We start from the raw sequence: 13,369 nt of genomic DNA on the forward strand, positions 1-13,369 counted from the left end.
TGAAGGGACGAGGCCAATAGTGCAAGACATCACTTAATTGAAAAGAGTAGAGGAGAACATAAGGTAACTGAGGAACCGATAGGACGGGAAGGGAGGGGGAAATGTAAAGTTTCCATGAGAGTATGAGTGAGATAACGGAAGAGGAAAAGAGAGTTAAAAAAGGGTCTGACAACAACTTCAGGACACAAACATCTCGTGGGACTTAAAGAAAGGACTTGCATTTATACAGCGCTATATCTCATGATGTCATGTAGACAGCAATGAGATAAATGACCAGTTAATCTGATTTTAGTGGTATTGGTTTTATAAAGAATGTTACACTGGGAGAATTCTCTGCTCCTCTTTGAATAGTGACATTGTGTCTTTAACATACCCCGGTGCTACAGGAAAAGCAGACCGCACTCCTAACAAAGCAGCACCCCCCACCCCCTCCAGTCCTGCACTGGAGTGTCAGTCTAGTTTCACATGCTCAAGCTGAGGAGTGCAACTTAAACTCACAGCCCATGTTGTCAAGGTTTATAATACTGAAATTCCATTGTAAGGTGAAATGTTGTGTTTTCTTTTGCCCCAATCACAGATGTTTAGAAATATTAGTGTTAAAATGGCTTTTTACATTGTAGTTCTTTTCTAACTGATTCTACAGAGAGGAAATTTCTATTTTGTAGACTGTTGTAAGTCAATTTTTTTTTACATTTAGAAGCTGTTTAAGGAATATGCAATTTAGTTGTTATGGCTAATTCAAAAAAATAATGTTCATTAAACATAATTTAAATCCAATGTGTCCAGGACTAAATAGGCACTTCTATTACCAGTCAATTATTCAATCTGCTTGTCAGCATTTATAGACTGCAGATACTTCCAAGTGTACAGACCCATGCAGTTGGCCCTACAAGCATAGCATAAAGCTACTATACTGTGACAGAGCTTGAGGAATATGCAATATGCACCAATACCTGTATTAAACTCTGAATTATTGGTTCTGTCTCCCACGTCATTTGGATAACCCAAAATTCACTATATTCGATTTATTTGAGTTGTGCAAATCTTAACATCATCACTCTAGGGCTGCTGATATGCATATTGACAACAGACTGACAGAATGTTTTCATGTGGCAGATAACACAGAAGTTGAAAGCAGCGCCACTGCTGAACCTCCGGACCAGAGAAAACTGCTGGAACAGCTCCAGTCTCGATACAAACAGATGGAGGAAAGGATAACATGCCCTATATGCATTGACAACCAGATTAAACTGGTGTTCCAGTGTGGCCATGGTTCTTGTCTAGAGTGCAGTGTTGCCCTGAAAGCATGCCCTATTTGTCGTCAGAACATTCGGGAACGGATACAGATTTTTGTTTGATGCATGGCAAGCCTTCTTTTCTATAATTCTGTTCTTTCGGAACATTGTACCTTTTCTGTGGTACACTGTGTTTGTGTTTGTACTCATCTTCAGTTTTAGCCCTTGGCAACTCGTCATCAGTGCAATTAGAATCCATGTGATTGAGGTTTGTACATGCTGTTATTCAGCAAGAGACTAGAATTACATTTTTGATAACTCGAATACCCACTGTGTAGATTCAGTGGATGATATGTTAACAACAAAAACAGCTAAGTTGTACATAACATGAAGCAAGTTTATTAATCTGTTGAATGTTGGCCCTGTTAATAGTTGCAAATGCTTGAGAAATGCACAAAGATACGGTAAAGAAAAACCTTGCTGTGTATGTATTTATATAAAAACTACAGTGTAATATAATCCATAATCTAACAACTGTGGTTTATGGTCAGTTGTATATATTTAAAAGTTCTAGGAATATAAAATGCACTTCAACAATCTTCCAGATACAATGCCTGTCAGCCAGTGCTAGCCCTTTTCATTTTGCATCCCTGCCTAGCAACTAAATAGCGGCTTCTGCATCAGAGCAGTAATTATTACATAACAAAATCATTAATTATTTGAAAACTTTATTTTAAACAAATCCTCTTCTAACTTTTCTTCTGCTATTCTGTCATTTTAGTTTGAGTTAAGACAGTTAAAACTTTACAAGAATGTTGTCCTGAATATGTGGTAAAATGACAGAAAGAAATGTGGATGATGAGCCAGGAGGGGAACAGCTAGAATATCAAACAGTTTAATTCAGTATTTAAATATGAGTTTTATGCTGTAAGTGTTGCTCACTGTTTATAAATGTAGTTTGTTTATTTGCCTGAAACCATGATTAGGTGATTTGATTCGATCCATTACATCAACTTGACACAGCAACGAAAAATGGTAATGAAAATAAGTTAAAAGTTCCATAGAAAATAATGGGAATTAATGCTGGTTTTGATCTGTGAAATATTAATCATCTTCTCACCCAGACTTTCTATTATAAGATGTTTTTATATTTAAATATTCCATACAAATAAAAATCAATGAAAATAATAATTAGAAAGGCACAGTTATATCAAGGATTCTGAAACTAGGAGCCCATTCAGATGGCCAGGTCTAATTTTCACGTTGAATATTTTATTCAGGGAGGCAAAACGGAAATAAGGTCAGTGCAGTAATGAGGTTCTGCATCTGGATAGTTGCTGCATTCTTTGTAAGTACGTTTTTACTAAATGTGCTAGTGATACCTAATGGCAGAACTTTAATACTACACTAACCTCTATTTATCATGTTGGCAAACTGTTCACTGTGGACTTTTTGTCTCTTCTTTGGTCTATTAATTGAATGTAAGTTATACATTGGATTTGTGGGCCTGTAGATAGACCTAAAATTTTGAGGCTTCGCAAGATCATGATGTGATGATATTATGTCAGGACCTAATGTTCTCCATTTTTTCTGGGAGGGTTACTGTATTGTGTCACAAAGAATAAGTAACTGAACTTGAGGGAAAACTTAGAAAATGCAATCAATACATTATGCATGATAAAGATGCTTAAGTTCATAGCTTTTACAAATTGATCTAAAAGATAAAAAAATACAAAAGATAGACATAGTATCAATCATAGCACTCTCATTAAATAAATGAAATTCAAAGAAAAATGCATTGACAAGTAAGAGGATACTGCCTTTTAATATTATGTCTATGTACTGCTATCTCAGGACTAAATTACCTGTTTATTTGAATCAAAGGAGCATGAAGAAATATTAATGTGACTGGTTGGTGTTACTTTAACCAAGAAAGTGTTTGTAACAGTGAAGCCTGGGGTTTGAAGAAGACCATAGCAACATTTGGACAGGATTGACGCATTTTAAAAGGATGTTTTGTGAGTTTGTGAGACTGAAATATTTGTTCCATCAATGCGAACCAAAAAGGTCCATTTCTAATTTAATGTCTCTTTAACAGTCTCTATCAGGTCAAGGTGACAAGTTTGAAAATGCAACTTGGAAAAGCAAAAGAGACTCAGTATAATTTGGTTAGTGTTTAGAGTGTGTTGCGTGATTTGTGTTGGTGTGTGGTAGCTTTTTTTCTTAAACCTGATGAAATTATTAGTATGTCATTTTATTGAATTGTTGCTTAGTTCAGCAGCCTTTATTAAGTTGAATTTTACTGATATAGTGAAACAGGTTACATGTGCCAAACAGTTTGTATCACTGTGGAAAGTATATGGTCGGGAATTGCTGTTTAAATAAATGCGCAGTTCCTAAATGCCTGACTTTCTTGTGCACGTTCCTACTCTTTCTTAAAATCTTTCTTGAAATTACAGAAGGGGCAGACCATGAATTGATATCAAAGAGGAAGGATCTTTGTTCAGATTTGTGAACTATGAGAATTTATGGCAGATTTAAACCAGAGGCAGAATTTGTTTATTAAAGATGGGAGGGGTGGAGGATTCCAGCCATTGCTGAACTTTATGGTTATTCTATTTGTGAAGACGGACTGACCAAAACATCCCAGGATTTGACTTTTTAACGAGAAACCATAAACCAATGTCATTGATCAACCGATTTGAAAAATGGTGGAAGGATTGTGAAGAACACAATGAAGATTATTGGAGAGCAACGATTGCTTGTGCAGAGTACATTGAACAAAAGCACTCAAATTTGTTATCTCTGGAGGCAGTTTTCAACAGATGGGACGATAGAGGAAAGTTACTATTCACTATCGTTGCAGGCCTCAGTGTTCAGCAACAGACTGACATCCTGGTCTTAATGCATTGTGTTTGATCCTCTTCATGCATTCAACAGTGAGACCAGTATTTATGCCTGGAAGAATTTAGCAGAAGGCTTAGCAAAAAATGTCACAGCAGACAGGAGAATGGAAAATGTGAGACTGCAGGACTTCCTGGCAGTATTTTTAGCTTAACATCTGCATTAGAAGTTTTGTTCTCATGGCCTTATTGTTGCCTGTTGGGTTACTGTATCCTCATGTTGAAGTTCTATGCTGTGAATAAATTATTTTGAATTACAGTTGTGATTGATGACTCAGGTTACGTTAAAAAATAGGAGCATTTATTTATTTCATATATTGGATGAAAAAATAAACTTTTCAAGCAGAAGGTTCCAGAATTTCTCTTTTCCAGGTATGAATTTGGACATAAATTGTGTCTATGTCAAAGTCAATGTTTTCCTGGTGGTTGTTGCAGAGTAAAGTAACACAGTGAAATTCTCTCAAGAACAGTGTTTATTGGAACAAAGAAGTGGTATTAGATCTTAACTGCATGTGAATAGAGAACTGCTATTTAGGCATCGAATATTTACTGTCATAGCTATCCCAAAGGCTGTTAACTAACTTTGATTCTAATGACAGCAAAGACATATTGAAGTTCGGTTTTCCTGGCCTGTCTCTCTGTGCCAATGCCTGAAAGAAGCAGAGCACCCCATGTGCACTGTGCCTCTCCAGGGTCAGATGCACCAGAATTTCCCCCCAGTGCAGGCCTGTCCACTGTAAAGTCAAGCAGTTCTGAGAGGTGCCTTGCCTTTGTTCCTGGCTGGCACCTTCGGGCCCAAAGATCCAGTGGGTAATTTGTAAGAAATTCACAGCTTTATCTTCTGAGTTCCTCAGCAGTTTGCTGCCAGCCCCCATCAGACTCTGAAGGGGATTCCTAGAATGGAGCTTGGCAGAACACCCCTGCATGTGGGCAGAAAGAAATAGGAGGCCGAGAATGATCCCTCCCATCTCACAAGCATCAGTACGTTGAGCGAGAACCATTTTTCTGGGTCTTTACTGACCTTTGAACCCTGGGAATGGGTATTTTTCCAGGTCAGGAAAATCATCCCATTTAACATACAAAGTTTCTTTCTGTTTTTACTCTGCTAGCACACATCATCCATCTTGGGCTGAGGAAACAGCCTGCACGCAGACCTTCTTAGCTTACAATTTGGAAGTGTGCAAAGGTGGTCTAGGATGACTTGCACTCTGATTTTGTGTCCACTCTCTTGTAAGAAAGTCCCTAATGGCACTGCTGAAATCAAGAGTTAAGTGTGTGGGGAATTGTAGGCAGGAACCCACAACCTAAATCTCAGTGACACAGAACACTTGCATTCCAATGCGTTGTGCAATCTCCACGCCCAAAAGCATTAAGATTTGATAAAGAGCTTATTCTCACAGATTTCATTAACAAGTTATAGGAGGGAAAGGAATTTATCAAATTATTAGAGATGATTTTTGGATTAAATATTTTGGGCTTAAATGGAATTTGGCCCAATGCAGCTGGTTGTAACCATATTTTACATCAATGAAATTAACTTGTTTTCTACATGAACTCTGGGTTTTTTTGTGTCTCATGGGTTTTCATTGGTAAAATGAGTTGGACTTAAATGACCTTCACTCTCCAGCAAAAATGGTAAAGAATATATGATAAAGTTCCTTGGGTGGAATTGCTACTAAAGCAACTGAGAGTATGTAGCTATTTCTCCCATATGTTTTGGTTTTATAAAAGACTATTATTTTCTTTCTAAAAATACAGTCAGCTGATTACACAGTAGTCAATTTACAAATTTCTCTTTTTAGTGACTCTCTCCTCTTACATTTGTTCTGATGCACATTCTGTGGGTAATGATCATAAGCTGCCTTAGCCCATGGGGAAATTTTCAGGACACCTGTTCTAAGAAGAACACATTGCATCAGCTCAATAGCTGTCTTTCCCACTTTCCCTCATCTTGCATGTCACCTCCCTCTCCATCCTCACACCACCACTTACTGCTTTCTTTCCCTTCTGCAAAAGTCACTCCTGGACTACTCCTGTGACATTGTTTTTGATATATGAGCATGAGTTTAAGCTGTGGTTCTGGTCATCTTTAAAGTTGTTAAAATAAAGACAGACTTGCATTTATACAGCACCTTTCACAACCTCAGGACGTCCCAAAGTGCTTTACAGCCAGTGAAGTAGTTTTGAAGTGTAGTCACTGTTGTAATGTAGGAAACGCGGCAGCCAATTTGCACATATCAAGGTCCCACAAACAGTAATTGGTGAATAAGCAATTAATCTACTATTTAAGAGAAAGAAAGATAAACTTGCATTTATATAGCGCTTTTCACAACCTCAGGAAAAAAAATATTTTGAGATCCCACAGTGGCGAGTTAGTATGACATTTTGTTGAATGCTTTTTCTGTAGCAATGTAGCAACTGTTTGTACATTCCATTCTTCACCTTTGTCTCATTACATTCTTTGAATTCTAATAAAACACTATACCAACCAAAAAGGTAAAGATTAGGGTTATAACAAATGGGAGCCTTGGCTTATATGTTTGGGGCCCCACTTATTAGGGTGTGTGGAGTGGTCTCAAATTTCCTCAGTATTATGAAGAGGGCAGTCTTCATTTTCTACAGAATTGTGTGTGTGTATATAGTTGTACCCTTATACCACTAGTTGCTATTGGAGAGATAAACTATCTATGGAAAAACAAGATATTTGAGATTCCACAGTGGCAGGTTAATATTGCATTTTGTTGAATGCTTTTTTCTGTAGTAATGTAGCAACGATTTGTACATTCCATTATCTAACCTTAAGTTTCATTACATTCTTTGAATTCTATTGAAGCACTGACCCAACCAAAATCCTGACAATACAACCGTGCTAGAAGTTAAAATTCCTCACAACACTTTAAACATAGAGTTTAATTGGGGGTGATTTTAACCCCCAGGAACGGGTGGGTTGGGGGCGGACGGGAGTTGAAATTAATTGTTTTTTTGGGTCGCAACTGCAAAATATTAGGACTTTGCATTTCCAGCGGGAAGCCTATATTTTTACGCGCCCAAGTTACACCCGGAAATAAAGCCAGGTTGCAGTCGCGACCCAAAAAACGACTATTTTAACTCCCATCCGCCCCCAATCCACCTGTTCCAGGGGGTTAAAATCACCCCCATTGTATTTCATTGTTCGATCAAGTTAGGTCACCACCAGATTGTGCTGCTCTGGTTTATTCTAAAAGAGCAGGTAGAACATGAGCGTAGAAATTACTGTTTGTGATATTAGTTTATGAACATCTGTATGAAGCTCCTTTGTCCACCTTTTACGTTAAATAGGTTAGTGCCTCCACTTAAACAGTAGACAGAGGAAAATCAGACTAACGCTAATATCTCGGTAATTTCTAGACTGTACAGTTTATTTAAAAAATCAATGATTTTAATGTCAAGAACCTGCTAAGTTGTGACATACCCAAAAGTAATAAACAGAATCAGGGTCTTTAGTTACCTAAATGGGATACATTGCGCTAAGCTACTGATCTACAATAGAGGGATGGTTAATACAAAAATGCTAATTATATTAATGTTAAAAGACAAGTGTTTCTTGATTTCAAACCCTTACGGTCCTAATAAATTTCAGCAATCGTGTCGCAACTTATAAAATCAGTGAATCACTTTATTTCAAGGATGTTAAAGGGATGATACATATTCCTTCGGATGTGTTAAAATGCTTTTAAGATCCAAATGACTGGTGCAAGTCAAGCCAGAAGTATAGTATGCCAATTACAGGCAATTTCCCTGCGCCTGCTCAATTGTTTAATTATTCACAGTTCCAAATGCAGCTTAGGCCTGTTCTTGGAGCTAGCTTAATGAGGGGTGGGGGAACCAGAAAATTGTGGTGTAGGTACAAATATCATAGAATGATGCAGCACAGAAGGAGGGCATTCAGCCCATTAAAAGGGATGCAGCCACTTAAAGGAAAATGTCTGCATAACGGGACAAAATTCTTACATCTTCAAAAGACATTTCAACTGGATGACAGCCTTAGTCGAGGTTGAAAGGGGATAGGGGAGGAAAGAAGTGACAGCTAAAAATGAAATCCAGTGGGGAGGCATCCCATTGAGCAAGTGACCGAACATTGCATTACGTGATCCTTCGTGGCAGGTGAAGTGGATGTTATGTTGCCTGAGGTGGATGTGAGAATGGTCACCCTCTGGCACGCCAGGGTTCCTGCCTCATAGGACAGCAGGACAGCAAGCTTGCATAAGCCTGAGACATAAAAATGTAAGGGCTGAAGAGATCGTCACAGCCAATAGCCAGTCATTAACATATGACTGTGAAGCTGCTGCTTGTTTGAGTGGACTTCCTCTGCCAATTTAAATGGATGCTAGAAAAAAATTGTTAGAAGAAATATTTTCTCATAGATACACTTAAATAATAAGAGAATTTGTAAATAGCACCACCCAACCAATTTGGATGTAGTTCCCCATCTCTGATTTGTTCTTCCCCTCAACCCCCTCCCCCACTCAATCTAAAATCTTTATTCCCCAACCATAACCTATGTTACATTCAAATGGCTCTATCGTGTCTGCAGGTCAGATTGCACACCAATGCCACTGCCTCCCAGGTGACTCGGCCTGTACCCACACAATGTTCCTTGGACAAATCCAGGCAAGTGTACTTCTGATGTTAGGGGGTGGAAGCATAATGGTTGGGTGGGTACAGTCCTAGTGTGCAGAAACATCAGCTACCTGGCAGCCTTCTGTTCCTCCACTTCTTCCTCTTAGCAATCCTGCAATTTTGATTTTTTTTTATATCAGGAAACCCATTGTTCACATTTCCAGCAGGCAATGGCAAATCCCATTTCTCTTGAAAATAAAGGGGGAAATTTAACTCCCGGGCAGTAGGCCTGCGGAATGTGTGGGCCGTCCCATTTTGCACCCCCCCCCCCCCTCCACAAGGTTCAGTGGGTGGCCTGGTTCACTTTAATGAGCCTCATTTTAAACAGAGCCAGCGAGCTGCCCGCTCCAAACAGGGTGGCGTCAAACTGGAGGCCACCCTGTCGGCAGCAATATAAGTCATCGGAGGGGAGAGGAGGGTTCCGCTGGGTGTGGGACCCAGATCTGCACAAATTCATGAGGCGTCTGCCCGTGTCAGACCCCTCAGCTGCCTGGCTTCAATATAGCTACAGGCTAGAAATAGTAAACAATTTTACAACACCAAGTTATAGTCCAGCAATTTTATTTTAAATTCACAAGCTTTCGGAGATTTTCTCCTTCCTCAGGCAAATGTTTCAAGATCTTGAAACATTTGCCTGAGGAAGGAGAAAATCTCCGAAAGCTTGTGAATTTAAAATAAAATTGCTGGACTATAACTTGGTGTTGTAAAATTGTTTACAATTGTCAACCCCAGTCCATCACCGGCATCTCCACATCATGGCTAGAAATAGAGCAGTCAGTGTACTGCCTGGATGTTAACTCCCTTTCCACCCGGTTTCTGCTGGGCAGAGGGAGTTAAAATCCCCCTTTAAGTTACAGGAAAAAGTGTAAAGAATGATTTTTCTTAAACCTGTACTTTGCATTCCTGAGGCCCTTCTATTTTTAAAATACTCATTCAGTTCTTACCTAGGATCCCTGGTTGCCTTTTGTTCATGATTGTTGTTATGAACCGATTTAGAATCACTATGAATGGCCCAAAATCATGGGGCCCTCTAAATAATATTATCTGTCTGCCATTAACATATGTCGGTGAAGCTGCTGCCTATTTGAGTGGACTTCCTCTGCCAATTTAAATGAATGCTAGAAAAAAATTGTTAGAAGAAATATTTTCTCACAGATACACTTAAATAATAAGAGAATTTGTAAATAGCACCACCCAACCAATTTGGATATAGTTCCCCATCTCTGATTTGTTCTTCCCCTCAACCCCCTCCCCCACTCAATCTAAAATCTTTATTCCCCAACCATAATCTATGTTACATTCAAATGGCTCTATCGTGATCTACCAGCCCTCACCCTCTGCCATCACCCACCCACATTGGTATTCAAACCTTTACTCTCATCTGAGGTACACAATGAACCAGTCTCTTTCCAAAACATAAATCACCCATTCTTTTGTGTGGAATTAATCGCAAACTCTCTTAACAGAACAAACAAAGTTCAAGTTAGGCAAAATTCTTTGACCAGGGAGATAAAGCGAGAAGATTGTTGGTTAGACCGCTGAAACAGACAGAAGCAGCTGCAGCAATCCGAACTAATAGGAATTAGACAAAGGAGATGCAGACAGACCCCATTAAAATTAACTAGGAATCTCATGAATTCTACAAACCAGCCAGAATTCCACGCACCAGCCCTGGAGATAGACCGCTTTTTTGCAGGTCTGGATTCCAGAGCTGTCTGATCAATTAGAGCGCCCCTTTGAGCTAGCAGCAGTGGGCAAGATAATAGGGGACATGCAGGGCGTACGTCACCAGGCTTGCATGTGTACATGATGAAATTCTGCAAAAGATTCTTGCTCAAGTTGGGGCCTGTATTACTGAAAACCTTTAAACAGATCTTCCAGGATACCAAACTCCTCTAGTGCTTTAGGCAGTTATCTTATTCAGTATTGTCAAAGAAAGGTAGACCTTACCCACTTCAGTAGCTACAGCCCCATCACACAGTTAAATGCTAAATGTTGACTGCAGAGTCAAGGATATGGAACCAAGGTGGGTAGATGGAATTAAGATACAGATCAGCCATGATCTAATTGAATGGTGGAACAGGCTTGAGGGGCTGAATGGCCTACTCCTGTTCCTATGATCCTACTGGTGAAGGAACCCACATGACATATGAAATCGGTGCTTCTGAATATCAAGTAGGATTTAAGGAAGGCCATTACTCCACCAGCCCTCTGAGAAAACTCCCATACATTATCTCATCCAGGCCCTTTTGTTGGCTGCCTTGAAGGTTCTGCACTCTGGAGAAATTAAGCTTCAGCTCTGGTTTCTTCAGGTGGATTAGAATTTTGTATGCAGCTCCTCTAGCTTTAGTTGCAGCAAATGGTAATACCTCCCCTTTGAGTTCCCTTAGAGCATAACTTATCATTCTATGGAGGAAATCCTTATTTTAGTATAGAGCTCAAGCCAGTAATGTTCCATGACTGGTTAAAAACTGGAATCAACCACTTTGGCGAAGTATATGAAGGGGGTGCAATTCTCACCTTCACCACTTGGGTGGTAAACTGGTGGAGCAGATTGTCCGTATGTTATAGGATCTGCTCGATTTTCATTTCCAGCATTTTCTGCTTTTATTTCAGTTTTCCAGCATTTTGCTTTTGTTTTGGTCCAATACAGGTTTAGCATCTAGCAGTGTACAAATTAAGTTGATTTAGTTGAAGGTTTTCCTCAGATTTTATCTCACAGAAAATGGCTAAATTGTGCAAGTAATCAGAGGGTAGGTATTTATATTGTAACTCAGAAAAAGGTGTCTTTTTCATATTCTGTCTTCAGCCTAAAATCTCTCCCTGCTGTGGTAGGTGATATAGCTAGGGCAAGGGGCGGCATTATTGATAATGATCCCAAAATATGTTTGTTGAGGTGAAAGCTCCACAATGCTTACACAGAATGATTCTATAGGCAATGTTAGTGAAGATGCTCATTACCCTGGCATAGTACCCAAAGGAGCAATCTACATATTCTCACTGGGTGAATGCAGTTCTTGAAAATATGAATATAGGGAAACTGGCACTTAACAAAGTGGGAAGGCAGGCATGTACCACCAAACTTGGGAAAGGATGAGAAGTGCAAGGAAGCAATGATGGGGGATGCTGGGCCCATTTCTTTCTCTGCTGCCATAAATTTGCCCAGCTTTTCTCCAAAATATGGAAAAGGTTGTTCTCTGTTCAATACTTGGTGTTATTGTCATAAGTGCTATTTTATGTATATTCTCAGCACTCAGTAGAAATTTAAGATTTGGGTATTAAATCAATTTTGCAAATTGTTACTGCTAATTTGAATTTAGTGCTGTAATTTAATCCCAAACGAGCATTATCTTTCTAAATGGATAATCAGTAATTAAACCAATAATTATGAGCCAGTGTAATCTCAAAAAAGCCAAATTACTGTTGTGTATATCCTGTTACAAATGAAAGTGTTATAACTTGTATGTCAATTAGAATATTAACCATGGCTGTGCTCCAATACAGATTGATAATAGGGCAAATAATGAACTAGATTTAGATATTTTAAATAACTGGGTTAGTTAGTTGCAGATGCAATTCAATGTTTGTTAAACATAAAGTAATTAGTATGGGAGCAATGAACCTCAAGAGTATGTGTTAAGTAAAGCAGCGTGCTGATCATGAAAGAGATCAAGGTATTTTAGCAAATAAATTGATGAAACTGTCAGCCCAGTGCTTAGCTACAGTTTTTTAAAAAAAGTATAGTGAAGTCCATTTACGAGAATCACTGGGTGAGGAAAAACCCAATCTGTTCCAATAGTCTACTGTTATTTTTCCTGTTGTAGGAATTGCAAGATTCTATGTCAAAAAATTAGTCAAACTAAAAATACAAACTAGCAACCCACAAATCATTGCCCCGGACATATTTGTAAATGGAAGCATATATTGTGCTTGGAGAACACTACATATTATTTTTACCTTGTATGTATTGCATTTCAAATCTGTGTACATCAAATGGCCAACCCACATCTCCCGACCTTCATGCATTCTTGCGTAGCTGAAGTGTGGCTCTTTGAAGGTCTTTGCAACATGTATTTTGGTTCCACGATGTTTCTTTGCAGCCAACTCCCTGATGTTCACTACAACTTCTTCCATGGCTCCCTTTACTGCTGTGGAACTGACTTCCCTAGCTCCCAGTACTTAATACTAGATTTAAAACTTGTAGTTCAGTAAAATGATCAATCAATCAAGGGATCTTTCTGCTTAAGAAAATGATCCTGGTTTTGGAAATCAAAACATCCTGAAAAAAAAATTGGTCATAAACAAACTTTAATATACTAGGTTGCATGAACAGAGGGATAGAGTACAATTCTAAAGAGTTTGTGGTGTTACTATATAAAGCATTGCTCAGACCACAGTCCAGAGTACTGTGTGCAATTCAGATCATTTAATCAGAGGAAGGATACTTTTACCTTTGAAAGGGGTTAAAGATGAACAACAAGAATGATGCCTGATATCAGGCATGCAAGTTATGAGTGAATGTTAAGAAATTTGGGCTTGTCTCCTTTTGGGAATAGCAGTTTTCAAAAGTAT

The 13,369-nt window shown here is 38.8% G+C and overlaps 1 protein-coding gene across 3 annotated transcripts in view; it reads left to right on the forward strand.

The window, feature by feature from the left end:
- mib2 (MIB E3 ubiquitin protein ligase 2) overlaps positions 1–4,397 on the forward strand; it is a 201,439-nt gene extending 197,042 nt beyond the window's left edge. For all 3 annotated transcript variants that reach the window (XM_067970398.1, XM_067970397.1, XM_067970399.1), the window contains one exon: positions 1,117–4,397. In XM_067970398.1, coding sequence (XP_067826499.1) covers positions 1,117–1,358 — 242 coding nt within the window. In that variant the 3' untranslated portion in view covers positions 1,359–4,397. The remainder of the gene's footprint in view (positions 1–1,116) is intronic.
- Positions 4,398–13,369: the final 8,972 nt, after the last annotated feature.

Source organism: Heptranchias perlo, chromosome 32 (genome assembly GCF_035084215.1).
Source record: "Heptranchias perlo isolate sHepPer1 chromosome 32, sHepPer1.hap1, whole genome shotgun sequence".
NCBI lineage: Eukaryota > Metazoa > Chordata > Chondrichthyes > Hexanchiformes > Hexanchidae > Heptranchias > Heptranchias perlo.